Source organism: Sprattus sprattus (assembly GCF_963457725.1).
Source record: "Sprattus sprattus genome assembly, chromosome: 19".
In the NCBI taxonomy this organism is placed as follows: domain Eukaryota; kingdom Metazoa; phylum Chordata; class Actinopteri; order Clupeiformes; family Clupeidae; genus Sprattus; species Sprattus sprattus.
The window spans coordinates 21,905,055-21,924,871 of NC_137917.1; the positions used below are offsets into that span (position 1 = coordinate 21,905,055).

Consider the following 19,817-nt stretch of genomic DNA (forward strand, 5'->3'; position numbering starts at 1 on the left):
TGTGGGCTTACCTCAGGCGGCGGTCTGTTTCCAGCTTCCCGGAGCAGCCATTATCAGTATTCCCTCTCCCTCCGTCCTAACCTCCACGACAGGTACCGGGCAGAATTAAAAACCGGTAACTGATAAACCAAACCCCCCTCCCCCCTAATCGCCACCCCTCTGATGGGTGCGATCCCTTTCAGGGGTATAGTCTATAATTTTCTTTTAAATCCTCTTCAAAACATCTGTCTCCAGGAAAGCCGAAAGGTTAGTCTCCAGAGCGCAACCCAGCAAATGTGCTCACGGTTAGTCCAGGTTTCGGTGTTCTTACTTAGCCACGATTAACGCTAGCACAACTAGTGCAAGAAGACCAACCCAAGTGTCGAGTTAAAATCCGTGCAGTTATACATTACGATGAATAACTGGCAGCAACCGAAATTGTCCTTCTGCCTTCCTTTCCCCTCAGTTTCTCTCCGCGAGAAACCGTGGTGCAAGTCGTGTGGTTCGGAACAGCTAGTTAGCTAGCTAGCTAACGTTAGCTAGCACTGGTGGTTGCTAGCTAACAAGCAGAGTGTTGCTTGTTGCGGTGCAGCAAGGGGGTGCACGAGAGGAGAATTAAATTTTGAAAAAGAAAACGAATAAAACAAAATTGGGGTGTGTTGTCGCACCGCTATGACTAGCGATGTGCATTTGCTGGACACCCCCTCGGTATCCGATAATCTCGATCTCTCCAAGACTGCCTTTCGCTTGAGTAGGAGAGGGTCTACACGATAAGCGCGCCCCCGGCTCCAAGCACGTCCCCGCTTGCTTTAGTGCAACGTTCAGTTGACTTTTCCCCACAAAATGGCCGCCAAAACAAATCTGCGGATGGGAACTAGAGGTGTAAGTTCATGTTACTGTGTACTTAGTTCATGTAAGAGAGAAAACATTGTCAACAAATTGAATACGCCACCTTTCTAGGGACTACACTTTGTTAATATAATGATTCCTCCAATTTAATTTTACGAACTGATAGCAAATTGACGCGCCTGATATTTGGTAGTGACAGCTCGCTAGGTATGCCAGCTAACGCTAGTTAGTTAACTTGCAGTTGCAAAATGTTATACCTGCTGGACAACTTGGATCTTCAGGATAGTTATGTCATGGGCACTTCAAGCTAGTCGTCACTTTGTAATTTCATCCACAGCTGATCAGCTGGGTAGCTTGTCAATTAACTTGGGTAACGTTACAAATTTGCACCGGTTTAGTTCGCTAAATAATCGTGCTGCAATACGTTCCTTACCGTTGACATGTACTCTGTCGACGTTAACTGTATTAGCTAGCTAATGCTATCTATTTAGCTCAGACAACAAGAACGGTTAACACGAAATTGCGAATTAATCTAGCTAGAGAACTGACTGCTTTGATGCGATAATTGAACCAGCTTACCCCTGGTAGGCCTTAATACATTACACACAGACGTTACTTGACGCTGTTCTTAATGTCAGCAACATAACGTTAGCTGCCTGTTCTACTAAGTAAGTTACTGAACAACCTGCCTTTTATGATAAGTGATGTTCCTGTCATCTATTGACACTAAAAAGTAAAAGCAGCTATCGAATGCACATGTGTATTTGGTCTATGAAACCTTTCAACAAATCAAATACTAATTCTCCACAAACTGGTAACATCAACATGGCACATTTTCCAATAATACCACACGTGTAATTGATATTGTTTATTGTTGAGCCCTCGACCATTAACAGCATGATTTGCCCAATACCAAATTAAAGGTTTGGATAGTTCACATCGGTATGAATTTAAGGTATCCATTAAACGGAAACCGCTAGTGCCCCTGAAAATGCATCGCACCGTTTCCTTCCAATGTTTAAGATAATGGCTCAGCGCTAAATTGGCTAGGTTATTCAACGCCCCATCAGGTGCATGAATTGCCGGTCAGGATCATACACCACATACTGAAATTACGTTGTTTATAGTAGCGGGACTGGGTTACTGCAGTCTTATTACCAAAAAAAGTTTGACTTTCCCGCCTGAGCAACGCGTCCGCACCACTCGGAAGCCAGTCATTCTTCCTGCTCGTTCACTCTTAAAATGGCGGCGACCGCACTCGGCACTGATGATGCGCTTGGTCAGGTATACCGCCAAAAGTATATTCTATGAAATCTTATGGCAGTTTCATACAGCTTTTATGAATTACTTGATGACATTCTTGATTAAAAAAAATAATAAATTGCCTGCCTTTTAGTTCCTACTTTGCACACCACAACTTACCCTATCACTCCACTTTTAGAAACACAGCACTAGTTCAGTCATATTTACCACTAGCCAAACAGTCTCTACAGGTATTGTTGCCTTTTGTGGTCCACATCTAACCTTATTCGATCGAAAGCAGAAACAAACATTTTTTTTATAAGCTTAAGCGTTTATAAGCATAACCATAGAACTTAAGGACAGTTTTCAGAAAATGCTGCTACCGAGTGCTGCGAAATACATCCTTACATTTGTATAGAAAAAGACACTCGAAACCACAGATGGTCTCATGCGATAGCGCAGTCCTCAAATTAAAAAACAGATATATTCCACTTTATTTGATCTAACATAGATGATTATCCTACATATAACAATTTTTAAACTGAAAAAAACTTGGTACAAGCCAGCAATGCACATTGGCCTATACTATGCGGTTATTTAACTCATCAATATCAATCGTAAGCAACATGGAATACTTTTACAGATATACAAAATGATAATGGAGGATGATGCAGGGTGGGCTGAGTAGACCAGGACAGCGCTGGTCTGGGTGGTTTAGTATCCAAACATAATTGGGGTCCTTGCACATTGTGTCGTTGCGCCCTCTTGTGGGCAAAGCTGTTACAACAGCCGTTACAAAAAAAAGAGTCCATGAAATAAAATGTGAAGATGATCCAATTAAATCATTTCTTCTGCTTGGGAGTTGGTCTGCAAAGAAACACAACAATGAGTAAATACATCCACTAAAAACCAATAAATAAGTAATTTCACCAAATACATAAGAATCCGTTGGAAATGTCAATGTCTGACCATGAATCCTCACCTGTAAATACCCACAACAACCGCATGATCTCGCTCATAAGGCTCCAGTGTCAGCTGTTCTTGAGGCTTCATGTTCTCTGAACTCATTTTCTTCACTTCTGCTGCAAACACAGCCTCTGGTGCTGCCGTCGAATCAATGCAGTTTGCCTGGAGTAAAAAAAAAGAAAAAACGGTCAATCACCATTTGCCATACAACTACTCCTAATGGTAAACAAAAATCCAAGGACTGGATGTTTAACATTCCAAGTCCAAGATTCGTACAACATCAAACCCTTTACAACATAAGGAAAAAAAAAAAAAAATCGGCATAGCTTAATGACCTGGAAAGATGCCCTTATACAGCATAAAGTTTGCACACCAGAAAGCTATGACCAATGTCCCAGCAGTCTAACAGGAAAAGTCCCACTTGGCGATTTTAATTTGATCTAAACTTGATATAAATTGGTCAGACTGTATTCTTTACATTAGTAAATCTACCAACTGATTATGCTGATGGATGATAACATGGCACTTCGATCAGATAGGCCTAGCAGGGCTAGATTCATTCCAGAATGAATCTGGCCAAGCAGAACGAGGGGGGAAAAAAGTGCTTGGCCAACTGACCTTAAAGTGATTGACTTAGTCATACATTACTGCAAACACTGTATTGAATGTCCTGTTTAACAGTGTCCAACTCTGTCTAAACTCTTACTGCCATTTTGTTGGGACATCTCCATTAGGTGTTATGTGCAAAATGCAGAGGTCCTCACCTTAATTGAAATGACAAAATGGCCACCATTTTTAAGGAAGTTGTGTGCATTTAGGGCCACAATTCTTGTCTGGTCAGGCTGGGCAACATCTGCAAAGATAACATCTACCATGCCTATAGAAAAAAAGGTGTATGGGTTAGTTGGAAATTAGTCTAGACTCCTACAGGGAGTCACCCAATATTAGGCCTCGACTGCATTTGGGGAGCCATATATAATAACTCGCATCTCTTACAACATTAACAGTACAAGCATCTCAACATTCTCATTTGTTATGAACCATTAAGTTATCATGAACATCTGTGTATCCATGACAGAAATACAGAAAAATAGATGTAAGAACACGATGTAATATATAGTAATTATAAAAACTACTGTCTCACTGTATTGATAAAACATGATAAACTTTTGTATACATTGTGCTAAAGCTAGGTCTCTGACAGTAAACTAAAATTGAAATTAGTAAGCTGCTGAATCCATATCTAAGAGCAGGCTTGCTCACAAATATGGCAACAAGTTCATGTAATAGTTCAGCCAAATGGCTAAGAACTGTGTGTCCCAGTGATTGAGGATAGAACCAGCAGACAATAAACATGCTGGCACCGAAGACATAGCACCGGCACTGCTCTCCCTCCGTATATTGCACACATGAGTACTGAACAACCACACATGTGCCAAGAAATAGAGGTCCATTTTACCATTTTCTTCAACAATTCCACGATGATCATACATGTCTTACTGTAATAATGCTCATTCATACATACATGTGTACCAGGAAGCAAATTAAGAGTGGGGGGGGATTTAAAAGCACTTACCAACAAGCATGCGATATTTGTGGGGATGTCTGGCATCCTCAATAATGGGAATAATATTGGTCCTCTTTTTGGCAACGTTGAGCAGGTCTCTGCCTGATCTGTGGGAGAACTCTACGGCGTACACCAGACCTTCCTGAATGTAGACACACAAAGAAATCAATGAGGGAATTCACCAAAAAATATCACGGGTATGGGAATCCATATCTAAGAGCAGGCTAGCACTCACAAATATATGGCAAAAAGTTCATGTAATAGTTCAGCCAAATGGCTAAGAACTGCGTGTCCCAGTGAGAGAGGATAGAACCAGCAGACAATAAACATGCTGGCACCGAAGACATAGCACCGGCACTGCTCTCCCTCCGTACATTGCACACATGAGTACTGAACAACCACACATGTGCCAAGAAATAGAGGTGTAAAACCATTTTCCTAAACAATTCCATAATGATGAGCATTATTTCAAGAGACTGCTTAACAGTTTAAAACCACAGGGGCAACGAATGGAGTCACCCAGTTCTCACCCGAACAATCCCAACATCAATAATGAAATTCACCCAAAAAATCTCACGGGTCAAATAAAAAAATTGAAAACTACCAACTACTGTTAGTGTCTGTTAGGCATGGAGGAACAATATCATTATTTTCAGTACAAGAAATATAAAGGATCGACAGAGACCATGTTTCCTAACTGAAATGGAACCAAAGGTAATAGCATTCTTCAAAAAGCATAAAACATGCAAGAAAGTTGTGCGCACATACAAAATATGTACATCTGAGCAAATCGTACTTACCGGACCAACTATGTCGGACACGTGTGATACTGTTGTTCCCGACGCAGCTCCGAGGTACATGACTTTCACACCAGGTTTGATATGAATTTGGTCAATACCTCCCAAGATGGCTGCAGCCAACTTTGACCGGAAAGGATTCCACGCTCTGTACTCAATCTTAGTTTCTCCCTCCTGGAATCAGAGCAATAATTCTTGTAACCAGAAATCACCCTTCACATGACAAAATTGCAGTGAAACCATGACATTAAGTCATGAAGGATTCTTCCATGGTTCCACCCCCTTAAGTCTCTCCTGTGCAACAATTTGGCTGTGTAAGCTTGGTAACTAAAATATAACCCCTTGTACTGTGTGCATAAATACAGTCACTGCAATTCCAAGAACTGACAGTAGAGCAAGCTTGAAGGGTGTAGGGCGATGTATTTTAACAACTATTTATTGTTATATTTCTTAACTTAAATGACTGACAATATAGAGAAGATACATTCTGTCATATGGCATCTGCAGGGCTGTAAAAGCCTGTCCAAACATTAAATTTGACCCAAACGGAATGATTGGATGGCCTCACTGCTGGAACTCTGCCCGTGCACTCAAAGCTAGGCAAGTAGACATGTAGCTAAAGCTAGTGAACCAGTTGCACAAAGTGCAGCCAGTAATGATCTGATTTCCTTTAGGTGAATTATTTTCCTGAACTAGTATGTATCCAACTAGTTAAATACTATCCCAGCCCTAACGTGAGTTACGCTGTAATCGACTGTTCGCAGGTGTCTGCGTTGTAGTTGTAAGCCAGTGTTGTTTGAGGGTTGTCCTGTGTTGATCTAAATTAGCATTGGCTGGGATGTTTACAAATGTGGTGATGTAGCTTATTTTAGTTTTGAGAATCAGTGGTGAAGTAGTTGACTACGTTAATGATGACAATTCAGCCAAATGGCTAAGAACGGCTTGTCCCAGTGATTGAGGATAGAACCAGCAGACAGTAAACATGCTGGCACCGAAGACATAGCACCGGCACTGCTCTCCCTCCGTACATTGCACACGTGAGTACTGGACAACCACACGCATGCCAAGAAATAGAGGTGTAATACCATTTTCTTAAACTTGTGTTATTTTAGTGATGAGAATTAGACGACGAGTCGACATTGATCCTCTCCCCAACACTGTCTCTCATGGGCTCAAAATATAGCTTATTCTTGCTTGGTTTTCGATATTGCCGACTTTATTTTTAACGGTCTAGCACAATCTAGTCAATGTCAACCGATGATTCAGAGTACTTACTTCAACATTTATTCTTTTTTCTCCGTAAACAGATTCTCCGATCACCATGTTTCTCGTGACCAGGGCATCTTCTTTGCCACGGCAAATGAACACACCTATGAGGAAAATCAAAATGTATACATCGTTATATAGTATTCATCAGAAACCCAACTGCCATGTGAAAGGAGCAAAATGGCAATTTTTTTTACCTTCATGTCTGTGAGGCTCGACCATAACCTTCTTGCCCCCTCTGAATCCCCCGCGTCCACCACCTCTACCTCTGGGGGTTCCTCTGCCTCCCCCGCGCCCACGGAAGCCGCCCTCACCACTAGGCGACCCGAAGCCACCTCCTGTGCAAAAGGGATAAACAGAAAAACACCAACATAAACATAACATTTAAATCACCCAGCTAGTATCTGACATTAGCTCCCCAAGGTGGCAGAAGTAAAAAATATCTGTAACTATAAAAATATTATATATACATTGTGCGAAACCAGTTTGATAACAAGTGGTTAATGAACATCTTTAAATCCCCTTGGCTGGTAGGCTGTATCCATATCTAAGAGCAGGCTTACTCACAAATATATGGCAAAAAGTTCATGTAATAGTTCAGTCAAATGGATTAGAACTGCGTGTCCCAGTGAGAGAGGATAGAACCAGCAGACAATAAACATGCTGGCACCGAAGACATAGCACCGGCACTGCTCTCCCTCCGTACATTGCACACATGAGTACTGAACAACCACACATGTGCCAAGAAATAGAGGTGTAATACCATTTTCCTAAACAATTCCACAATGATGAGCATTATTAAGATTATTATTTCCATCGTGAAGGTCCCTGCTAAACAGTTAAAGAACACCACAGGGGCAACGAATGAAGTCACCTAGTTCTCTCACCAAAACAATCACATGTATTAAAAAGTTTAGTTACAGTTCACTTAGGTTAATGCCAAATAAAAATGTCAAACAAATGGTCAATTCTGTACACCCTTTTCAACTCTCAGAAGCTTATTGATATCAAATAGAGTACACGAGGTAAAAAGGTGTTTTTCTAAGTGCAGCAGGGCCATAAAGCCAGATAGCCTGGCAGGCATACTTGCAGGGAATCTTTAACAGTGGGAACAATGCCATGCCGTGTTTACACATGCATAGAAGAGGAAGAGAACTGAGCAGGATATTGACTCCGGTTTTCATAGTTACAAACGTTTCAACCGGGTAATTGTTGGAGACATCAACTCACTGCCACGGAATCCTCCTCTGCCACCTCGGTCACCGAATCCTCCTCTGCTGCCACCACGTCCACCTCGGTCCCCGAAGCCACCTCTGCTGCCACCACGGCCTCGGTCTCCGAAACCACCTCGGCCACCACCGCCACCACGAGGACTGAATCCTGAAAATCACGATGAAACACGCAGCGCCTTGTAAAAGACACGTTTTAGAATGTACAACACTGATAATTTTACATTGATAATTACTAAACTTATTAAAGGCCAATTAAACGAATTGAAATTAAGTCAGAGTCTCATCTTAGTTTCCCCCAACAGAGAAAATGTCGACTGGAAATGCTAACCTAAGTTGATTCACCGTCATAAAGCCTTTAAGTGCTAATGCACGTTGTGCTAACCTCCGGGTATTTACTGAAACTAAGCTGGGGTTTTCAGACAAATCAATTAACTCTGAGCACTAACGTTAAAAAACAAATGCTCGTGGGTAAATATACAATATATGCTACAACAACTAAATAATGTGTCGAGATGCACGGTGTTTAGTCTAGGGTTCCATAACACATGGTCCACGCTAGAATCGAGACCACATGGCATCCCATGGCAAACTTGGTTTCCCATCCAAAACTTTGTACGACGGTAAGTTACAATCTTTGTTTCGAAGCTGATGATAGACAACGCTTCACAAATCTAAAATCAATTATTTTTCCCCCATTAAATCTAGTGACACGTGTCTTCAGAACTACACACGTGGTTGGCCAAGCTAGCGTTGATGGCTAAGGTTAGCTAATGATATGTGGATTTGGCAGCTTGAATCATCAACTTAGCTAGCTGATAATGAGACAATACACTTTAGTGCAAACAAAGCCCACGTCTAGAATCACCTATATGTAAACTTTACAGCGAACGCATGCACGTAGACATCAGAGTATGTGTGTTGAAATTTTAAGAATTAGCTTGCTAATGTTAGCTCTGAAACACGCAGCTTGCTGAAAGTTGCAAATTGACCATATTACGCTGCTAAATTTACAGAAAGGAGAGCGAATCTACTTTTTGGCTACATGTTTTTTTTTAAGTAAAGGATTTGGAATTCACACTTACCTGGCTTCATTTTCACTTAGATAAACACGAGAACCAACTGCACTCCTTTCCGTGTGTACACCAAACGCATGTGTTCAGCCAACTCTCGCATGCAGCTGTAGAAACACATTCCCTACCCATGATGCACCACGAGCATGTTGTATATCCAAGGCCCAGATAATTTCATGTCGCCGCCTAGCTTCGAAGCAGGGCATTACATAGCCGCAAATCTTTTAAATCGGGTGAAACAGCGAAGTCAGCCAGGCTATTTTATATGGACCGAAAACCATTTACGTGTTTAATCTCAGTTGTGGAGTTACAGGCACGTTTCTGTTGTCAGTCCTATTATATCATGCGTTACTTTTTTACCTACTCAAGTTCCTCTCAAGTTCTCCTTGCGACAGACAAATAATTGGCATTGACTACTAAACTATTTTGTTCGAACACACGTTAAAAATATCACTCAATTAAAGCAATGTCCGCCTCAGCTAACCGATAACCTATATTCAGACCAGAATTTATTCAACTCATTCCACAAACATGGGCTAAGTTAACAAAACAAACACCTTGCTTACACGTGCTCTAAAACAAAGTTTGGAATCCTCGACTTTTTTTTTAACATTTCTAATTTGCGGAAATGCGACGATTGTTCTTTTACTCACATTTCTTCGTAAACATAGGTTGTACCAAACAAAACTAAACATTGCAATATTTAATGCAAATCTCGAAGAAATGTAGTGGACCAAAAATGACAAAGTTTGTGCGCGACTTCAACAGTAGATGGCGCACCTTGTTGATGTTTAATTCACTGCCAGTGCGTGCATTACAAATTATATGACAGAGAGTTTTATGTAGAAATCTATGCCAATGTGTAAAAGTCTACAAACACATTCCCAGAAACATTCTGATTCAGCTTAGTTATAATATAGAAAGTAAAGGAACTGTTTATTGGCTATGTAAGCCAGGAAATATCAGAACGACAGGTCACTAACTGCAAGAATGATACAGTAATTATACAGTCAATATCTGCCCTTATGGTCACGATCAATGGACATCACATTGTGCTGGCTAATTTATTGTGTTGTCGTTATAAATATGATCATTATAAACATGAAATAATGGTATTCCAGAAATGCAAAAACGTACAAACTGTAACACTGTATAAGAGACAGGTAACCAGTCCGATATAAGAGAATGAAGAAAGAAGTAGCCAATAGGACCACTTAGCTCTCACAATCATATTTAGATTAATAAATTAACTCCTTTTTCTATTTGTATACAAAATGTAAAGCAAAATCTAATACTGGTTAACTTATCCTTCCGTTTCCAAAAACACATACAAGAGTACATATAGTATATGGTTACCCCTGTTACCATAATGTTCTCTACAGGTTACATAACTTGTCCAAACTGAACATGAGCAATTGTTTATATGCTAGAAACTTCATGAACCATGACAAATGGGAATTAAGTTTAATTCATTTGAGTTAATTGACACATGATTCACACAGTGTGGACTAGTGAGTGAAGTTTATTTATGCCTTATTACATCCAAATGTTACAAGCCCTGCCTTGCTACTCTCAACTTCCTCAGTGAGACCCAGGCGAGGAGAGTAAGAGGATGTCATGGATGTGATTCACACACATAGATATGTCATTCTAGTCCGCTGTCCATTTTGTTCACATCTCCATTGCTGACAGTATCCCCATCTACCTCATCCTCCTGTGCCTCCTGTTCCTCCTGCACCACCTGCACCCCTTGCGCCGCCTGCACCCCCTCCGCCCCCTGCACCCCCTCCGCTCCCTGCACCCCCTGCCCTTCCTCGTCTTCTTCTGTGTCCAGTGCGTCCTCTGGGCCCGACATCTCCTCCATGGTGTCATGGGGCGAGAGAGGAGGTATGGGGATGCTCTCTCCCTTCTTGGCCAGCTCTGCCAGGTCACGGGCAGAGCACGCGGGGGTCGGGGTGGGGTAGGTGTTGTGGAAGGTGTCATAGTCCACCTCGTAGAAGCCCTCCTCCAGGGAGAGGACGGGGGTGAAGCGCTCCCCCCACAACACCTCCGAGTCCAGGTAAGAGCTGCGGGCTTGACAGGTCATCCCTACAGCAGGAGAGAGAAATGGAGAGGAGTGAGGGAGTATGCAAATCTACGAGCACGTCAAAAACCTATTGACATAGATACATGGTAAGGAGGTGAAAAGAAACAAACACCAGTTTGGCCGGCAGTAACGACGAAGCTGTTGAGTTGAGTTGATGGGCAATAGAGAATACTGGGGATCCATAATATTGATTAGCCTACCAGCTTCTCTGATGTGTTGAATGCTGAACACACAAGAGTGTGTTTGCATGGGTAGAAAGGACTAAAACTGCTTCAGAATACCTAGAGATTTTTCAGGGAAGAACTTAGCTGACCTTGAAAGAGCGCTGTAGCCTATGATCTAAATGCGGCGCATTAGACTCTTTGGCTGGAGATGTTTTAAATGATCTGATAAAAGATTTGAGTGAATTGTTCCTGTTGGACTTCACTGCAGTGATTTGCCTGATGCAGTAAATGTCTCTGCTTTGCTGAATTCAATACGACGTCAAAGATTGTGCCTCAGTGTTTGTGCCGCCTGGCGGGATGATAAGAAAGCCATAAAATGAAGTTTCTTTTCAAATGAAAGCAAACTTTATTTTTTTACGGCCTGTAAACAAACCCTGCCTCACACACCGCGTTGAATATTTATGTGTGTGGACTGCCTATTAATAGCATACGCGTCTCCTCTCATCTTCTGCTCAAGTGAACCTTGAAGAGCTTCGTCAATTACTCTACATATTACCCACATAAGTGAACAGACAAGCCCAAAGATCACAGGGGCAGAAACAAATACAGTCAGACTCAGACAGAGAAAAAAACGTACGCATACTGTATGTGCACACAGATAGATAATTTTGAACCAGAATACATCGAATGATGCAATGTTAATCTATGTAATGGTTGATTCAAACGAGCTGCTGTTCCTGAGGCGGTGTAAACGCCTTGAATAGCTTTTCTTTATTCTCTTAAGATGGTATTAATTTGTTCTTGTATAACACTATTCAAAAGAGCACAATGTTCTTTAGAGGTTTTTTCCTCATGAAAGACGAACACTGTCTCTGTCATTTAATTTCAGGAGAAAATCCCACTTTATGAAATGTCAGGAATAACTGGCAATCCGTTTCATTTATTTCAGGTCCCTGGCGGATTGACAGACAATAAAAAGAGCTGTATTATTACTCCAAGAGGCCTCATTGCTGGTTTATGGTGATGTTTGGAAAAGATTTCATGCATTTTAGTCCACAGTGAGAATACTAGGGGACCCATCATTCCTTCTCTTCACAGACACACCAATGGTAGCTCTTTTCTTAATCAGTTGACTGATTCCTCCGGTTAATGGCTCCAAATTTAGCTTAGCGAATAGACCACTGTGAAAAGAAACATAATGTAACATGCTGCATTTGGTTTTTGTTTAAATCGCTACACTAGGTTTAAAACAAAACAATGTACTCGACTCAGACATTGCCCTGAGCTATATGAAATGATATTTTCTTTCCCCACTGAAGTGATACAGCGAGAGGCTTAATACTTTTCTACAAATTAAAAGCGCAAATCAGAGAGTGGATGGATTGAATAAGGCTTATCAATGCCACCCACTCTTCACAGTGAATCAGCGAGGGGAGAGAGAGAGAGGAAGAGATGGGGAGGACACGGGGCGTGGTTATTGGATCATGATTCACATTAGGCTTCCCCTTGCACGGCCTCGGTTTTTCTAATTTCCCTCAGGCAGTCCTATTGACAAATCCTGGGTTTCTTCCACAAACAACCATCTCAAGGGTCCTTGACCCCCTGCAGTCAAGCAGGGTGCATTTACGGCGCACACTGGCACCAAGCACAATAGCAAAGCCAATTAGCAAGGTGTACTTGCAGCCTTTGTCAAGTGTAGTGACAATTCACACTAATTACTGATTTGCAGAGATCCTCCACTGAGATTCCTGCTGGCAGTGTTTGGTTCCCACGGGGAAAACATGTCTATAAGTGTTGACACACATTTGCATACTCGCAAACTCACAATCGGAAATGGTGGTTATTAATTTGTTTTGAGTTATCGTGGTCAAGTCCTACGATTAAAGGTCAGTTGGACAGGAGTAAGGGAGAGACTCTCTCCTACGCCTTCTCTGAATGAAAATGTCTGTGCTGTAAACCCCATGTCTATTGTAGCCCAAGAGCTATGACATGAAAATGGGTATGCGCACGGCCATGCTTTCATGTAATTAAAACTGACACGGCTGCATGAATTTGCATATTCACCAGCTAGAGAAAAAAAGCACAGCTTCTCTGTCCATAAGTCACTCACCAGTGGCCTCGACCATTCCCTCTAGAATGACCACGATCTCAAACTCCTCCCGCGCCAGCTGCTCTTGTGAGATCTCCCAGAAGGGACTGGTGGCATTGATCTCGTGGCAGATGATGAGCGGGGACACCAGGAACAGGCGGTCGTCCCCCGTGTCGAAGCCCACATTGATGTCCGTCTGGTTCAGCGGGATGAACTCCCCTTCCTTGGTCTGCTTGGAGCGGATGACCTTGGCCCGGATGGAGGCCTCCACGATGTGCGAGCTGCGTAGGTCGCCAACGCGAAACATCACACACAGCTTGCCATCGCGCACAGAGATAACGGCCGTGTGGGAGAACATGAGCGTCTCTGCGCGCCTGTTGGGCTGGGAGATCTTGACGAACATGCAGCCCACCATGAAGGCGTTGACGATGGAGCCCAGGATGGCCTGCACTAGCAGCAGGAGGATTCCCTCGGGGCACTTGTCGGTGATGAACCGGTAGCCATAACCGATGGTGGTCTCCGTCTCAATGGAGAACAGAAACGCAGAGACAAAACCGTTGAGGTTGTTGACGCAGGGTGTCCAGTCATTGTCATCGGTGTGGTCTAAGTCACCTCGGATGTATGCAATGAGCCACCATATGAGTCCGAAGAACACCCAGGTGGTGGTGTAGACCATTGTAAACACGAGCAGGTTTAAGCGCCATCTTAGGTCCACCAGCGTCGTAAAGATGTCGGTTAGATAGCGGTATGTTTCCCGCACATTGCCGTGATGCACGTTGCATTTGCCATCCTTCTCCACGTAGCGCTGACGTGGCTTCTTCACAGCACCAGATTTCCCACCACGTCCGGGCACCATTGTACGACCCGTGGGTACCTGTAAGGTGTCGTAGAGAGAAAGAGAATTTAGCTTAGAAATGTGTTGTGCAATGCAAGATTGTGTAAGACTGTAGAGATGAAGCTCAATGTGAAAGTAAAGAGTTAAAAAGATTGATTCTCTCATACAGATGTGAAAGTAAAGGGTTAAAGTTGATTCTCTCGAACCGAGTCAGAACATCTTTTGTCATGCGAGCTGTGTGAGGCTTGTGTGATGGAAGAGAAATCTTGACAGCATGCTGACATGTCGGCTCATTAGCCATGAGTCATCATCAGCTGTGCAGATGAGAGTACATGACTTCCATTAGACACAAGCGTTTAAGAGCAGAGCTTTTCTAACGGATCACATCACCTTGTCTTTGGGGTCGCTCCATTTCTTTGGCAACTTGATACCCTGTTTCTCCACATCCTGTCCTAAGTGGCCCTTGGAGTTGCTCATGGCCTGGGAGCCGTGGGGCCACAGCGGTGGTGGTTAACTTAATAGAGCAGCAGGAAACAGTCACACTGGGAAAAAAACACATGAAAGAAGGCATGTTCAAGCAAACCTCCAGATAGACAACATACAATATACACCATACAACAAACCATCCAACAAATATATTCTGTAGGTACATTCATTTTGACTAATCACTAGGTTGTATCCACTTGTAATTGAGATATTTATAGATATACCCACAAGCTAGTATTGATTTTTTTTTTTTTACCACTGCTTCAGTCTACTACTGCCTGCCTTATGCTGCCCTCTGAGCACTTGTTCAGTTTAATGGAATCTGCTTGTCTTTAGATATCCCCGCGGAGTGTAAGTTGAAGGCCAGGACAAAGTGCCAAATCGGTTACCGTGGTTTATTTAAGGAGGAAACAGAAGCTTCCACCTGGGCCAGTAGGTCGGTATTTGATCAGGCTAAGCATCCATCCTGTTCCCAGGACATTTTAAAGGTCTCGGCAGTGTTTGGCCAGGCTGCACACAGAGACGGGCCAAGACATCAGGTCCCATGTGTCATTGCAGCCGGGCCATAATCTCTGTTTTTAATTGCACAATCTGTCATGGCTCCTCAACAGAACCCCCCCCCCCCCCCCCCCCCCCCACTTCTTCAGCGAGCGCCCTGAACAGCTCTCCTCGAGTAGCACCTTGTTATGATTCCCTGTTTGACACGGGGTCCTATTGCGGTACTCTGTAGTTGAAATGCACTCAAGTGTTTTATTTTTTTCTATTGATCAGCTTCCAGACCTTAAGGCTTCGATGTAAACACACATTATTTATTCATTTAAAGACAGCTATGGGCTTTTACTACTGTGGGTGACAATAAGACTCATAGCTACACAATCTCCCACACAGACAAACACCCCCAACCTCCTCTTGTTTGTCGATAAGAGAATGTGTAGTGCTTTGATCTGGCGTATTACATGCTTTTCACCTTAATCACTCAAGGGAGATCGACTGCATTCCTTCTGCACAGAGGATTTTATGGTCTCCATTCTCAGATTAAAGTGGCACACTCTGCGCTTGTTATATGAACAGATCAGTTTCTGTATTGTGAATTTGCAACACCTGAACCAGTCTCTGTGTTAAACAGAGTCCGTATTAAAGCACGCCTCCACAGGCTGTTGCGTACTTGGCCCCCAGATTTCATTTTTGCCCTTCGGTGCTTCCACGTGTTCTCCTGGAGCTCATTATGATGTAATCATGACATCATCCTGAGGTTTTAGTCACTGGTCACCCTTGGAGTGATGGGAATGATATTATTTACTCAACAATACTGAACTCCATAGTGTCCTGCACGATTCATAATACAGACAGAAATCGGGAGTCATTCATTAACCTACACACATGGAGACGTAATTAACGTGGGCTCTGTTGGGGGGAGGTGAGGGCAAGGAAGGGGCAGGTCGAGACAGACAGAGGCAGAAGGCGCACGCCAGGAGACCACAGCTACATCTCAGACACACGCCAGGAGACCACAGCTACACCTCAGACACACAGCTGTGACCACACAACCCCTGAGGAGGGTGAGGTTGAGGAAAAGAACATGAACAACCTTGAGGATAAACCACAGAGAGAGAGAGAGAGAGAGAGATCTATAATAAAGAGAGAGAAATTAGGACACTTTGCAATGATGACATTTTACAATAACCTTAGTGTTGTATTTGTCTTAGAAAAACATAGGATTTACTAGTCCTTTTTGCTCGTTTCATTGCTATTTGCCCATTTCATTTTGAATCAGTCAATTTTAATGTGTTGCCTGGCAGAAATGGCAGGATGAAGCAGTCCCTCACAACAAAATGGCCGAGAGAGACAGGGAAGAGAGACAGGGAAGAGAGACAGGGAGAGAGAAAGGGAGTGAGACAGGAAGAGAGACAGGGAAGAGAGACATGGAGAGAGACAGAGAGAGAGACAGGGAGAGAGACAGGGAGTGAGACAGGGAGAGAGACATAGAGAGAGACAGGGAGAGAGACAGGGAGAGAGACAGGGAGAGAGACAGGGAGAGAGACATAGAGAGAGACAGGGAGGGAGAGAGACAGAGAGAGAGACAGGGAGAGAGACAGGGAGTGAGACAGGGAGAGAGACATAGAGAGAGACAGGGAGAGAGACATAGAGAGAGACAGGGAGAGAGACAGAAAGTGACACAGGGAGAAAGACAGGGAGTCTAATGAAATGGCCGACAGAGAGAGAGAGAGGGGATGTAATGAAATGGCAGGGCTTTGTGTCCTGATAGTGTGAGTAACGCAGAGGAGGGTGCTTCAGCTCCCACTCCACAGTCTCTCCTGCGGAGTGGACCACAGCCGAGCAGAAGACCCGAGAGCTTATTCAATCCCAAGAGTTTAGGGCATGGACATGGTGAGGACGTGCTCCCTCAGCTATGGATGATACAGCTTTATATAAAATAATTATCCCCAAACCAGCTCCAAGTGGTGTGCAGAAGAGCTCTGGGATAGGGACCTTGTTGGGTCTATTTCTGTCAAAAGTCATTTACATAACTCCTTTTTCAGCTGCTCTGACGAGTCTATGGCTACGGAGAATGATATTACTCACTAATGCTCCAGCCTTTGAAAATGGCCTCGAGTTCAGCTTTCAGTTGTGGTGAACTAGCTTCACTGATGCACATTGACATAATGCCTCATGGACAAATTGTGCAAGGGTTTTCAGAGTACGTGCTGCATAAGGAGTGTTTCCCTACAGACTCCAGAGTGATACGCTTACAGGTTCTGACGTAGGCTCAGGTCCAGAACATTCTGGAAGCTCAGTCGGTGATGAATGGGCTTCTGGTGCCATTGACCAGTTGAAATACAGTTGGTGAAAGGGATAACGAGGCCGTTCCCATGGACACATTGGAGGAGTTTAAGAACAGCTCTGGACAGCTTGAGTATGGCTCCCTTCAGCACAGTGTGTGGCAAGTGCAATTATAATCAGAGAGTACAGGAAATCCATTATGCATTTCTCTTCCCTGAACATATTAGATTTGCAGTCTGTGAGGACAAGTACCGATAATTGAGCTTCCATATAATTCAAATTGTTTTATGTGTTACATGTTTATATGTGGATGAACATGTTATTTTACCAAAATGTGTTTATATTTTAACTGATGCAAAAAATCGCCGACATTTAGAGAGGAAATGTGTGAGAAAACGAGGTGTGAAAAAACGAGAGCTCATTAAATTCAAGAGCATTTGGGCAAAAGATTTTATTTACAACAGAGAGTACCCTCAAATCGCCCACTTCAATTACGGGGTCCTCTCTTTAGTAATTTTACCCATCAATGTCTCTGCCCTCAAATTAAGTAACAGCTCCACACAGTGAAGGAGAGGACAGGGGAGAGAGACGTGCTGGAACAAAAATAGACCTGTTTCCAAGCCTTTGGTTTTGCCAATGTTCTTCCATTAGGGTGCACACACAGAGCTGGTGGGAGCGCAGCTATCATCTCTTTTTCACCCAAGCGCACACAGACGTCTCTGGCCGAGAAAGCCACACACAAGTTAGAGTCCTTAAAATGGGTTTGGGTTTTGCTTTTTACTTTTTTAGAGGCCCACTTAGAGAAGATTAGTTCTCTCTTAAGTATCATTGTTCCCTTGGGAAAATGGGGTCCCTAGACAACTTAAGCACATTCCCACATTTTCTCTGTGTGTACGAGGGATTTAATTACAGCCCATGGTCATGTCCTTGTTCTGTCTTACTTTACATGCTGCTTTTTTCTCTTCCCCGCCCTTCTGTCTTCTTCTCAGGGCTTTCAGGGACTTTTATATGCCTCTAATTGGAGTCGCTGAATAGGAAGTAAAAAACACAAGATACACACAGATTGGGATGCCATCGTGTCATTATCCACTAATAGCCACCAGTGATTAGCAAGTTTATGGAACTGAATATTGTTGTTTTCCTGTTGTGAACTGAAGTGCTCATTACTTAGTTGTATCTTACTCTGTAACCCATGACCCTGGTTACGTACTCTGTCTTTGTCTCAGTAAGAGCCGATAGCTGACACCAGGCTCATCAGCAGTCATAGTGGCTTATGTGAGGGTTAGGGTTCACCTGCATGGATTTGAACTCGTTTGCCCCACCAGATAGCCCCCCTTCCTGCTATAAACAACCCCCCATTGGTTTTTGCTCATTAGATGCTATCAAAGTATAACCTTGAGTTATGGGTCTCCTATTTCGCATGGCGTTATCATTAAAGGCAGCTTAATGAACTGTGTTTAGGAGACACACAGCCAATTCCTTTGCGGACTCTGGATGAGCAGGAGGACAGTTTGCCATTGATTGCCGTGGCGATTTGATGTTGCTTTGCATTTGACCTTTTTCTAATTTGCAACATGACCCAGTATTGCTTCGATCGGTCTCACATCACCTGTTTTGTATGCACATTTCATTCATTAGCCAGAAGATTGTCATGACCTCCACCAGCGCAACAACCATAAACAGCAACCTCTGTTAAAAAAACAAAACTGAGAAATATCATGTGTGCCCAAATAATTGTGAAGCAAACAAATCAGACATGGCATATTGTGTAAGGAAAATAGCCACAGGGCTTTTGCCAGGGAACTGTTGCACCGTTCAGAAATCATCATTTCTAAACCTCCTTTGTGCCTCATTGAGCCTGTTTGGTTTTGAATCATAAAATACCACACTGTGGACAATGGTAACCGCCAGTTCTGCCTCACGTTGAGGCCAATGAAGCCCAACACAAAAAAAACTAATTTCCAACGACAGGACAGATGTGTCCTCCTTCTGTGAGTACGCTATTGTGTTATGAAAGAAAACAAATCATTTCACCGCATGCGGCTGACGAATAACCGAGCAATTGAGCACAAATGTTAATACGTCTTTCTACCTGAGATTAGGGACATTTTTCTTGGGGACAATAGGATGTTGTTCTCCTCCTCCAACACGGGCCACTCCAGTGCTGCCGAGCGTAACTGATAAATGTGTCCTCACACGGGCGCAGATAGCACTGGGGACGGGAGGGGGACATGTCCCCCCCAGATTCATAGTGACCCTGATCCGTCCCCACCACTCTCACTACGTAAGGCGACAATCATCAGTAAATAACGTTTAAAAAATGTTAGCGTCCCCCCCCAGTTCAAAAATCCCACCTGCACAGCTGTCCTCACAGCACATGCACAAGAGGCACTGAAAACAACGTTTTT

General features: G+C 43.2%; 3 protein-coding genes across 4 annotated transcripts in view; all 3 read right to left on the reverse strand.

Moving 5' to 3' along the window:
- Positions 1–688, reverse strand: part of dyrk1b (dual-specificity tyrosine-(Y)-phosphorylation regulated kinase 1B) — a 39,227-nt gene extending 38,539 nt beyond the window's left edge. Inside the window, exon 1 of the mRNA XM_080858496.1 lies at positions 12–688. The gene's annotated coding sequence lies outside the window, so the exon portion shown is untranslated. The remainder of the gene's footprint in view (positions 1–11) is intronic.
- Positions 689–2,535: 1,847 nt separating this feature from the next.
- fbl (fibrillarin) lies at positions 2,536–9,069 on the reverse strand (the record flags this gene model as incomplete). Of its 2 annotated transcripts, XM_080858651.1 has the most annotated exons (9): positions 8,981–9,069; positions 7,897–8,046; positions 6,864–7,004; positions 6,676–6,770; positions 5,404–5,574; positions 4,613–4,745; positions 3,801–3,913; positions 3,053–3,198; positions 2,536–2,937 (listed from the first exon to the last, which is right to left on the reverse strand). In XM_080858651.1, exons 1-9 carry the CDS (start codon positions 8,988–8,990, stop codon positions 2,913–2,915), a joined length of 984 nt encoding a protein of 327 aa, XP_080714777.1. In that variant the 5' UTR covers positions 8,991–9,069. The 2 variants fall into 2 exon arrangements, with proteins under 2 accessions (XP_080714777.1, XP_080714778.1); XM_080858652.1 differs by lacking the exon at positions 2,536–2,937 and having other exon boundaries at positions 3,049–3,198.
- Positions 9,070–10,613: 1,544 nt separating this feature from the next.
- kcnj21 (potassium inwardly rectifying channel subfamily J member 21) lies at positions 10,614–14,619 on the reverse strand (the record flags this gene model as incomplete). Its single annotated transcript, XM_080858069.1, has 3 exons — positions 10,614–11,056; positions 13,329–14,181; positions 14,533–14,619. 3 exons carry the CDS (start codon positions 14,617–14,619, stop codon positions 10,614–10,616), a joined length of 1,383 nt encoding a protein of 460 aa, XP_080714195.1.
- Between the last annotated feature and the right edge of the window lie 5,198 nt (positions 14,620–19,817).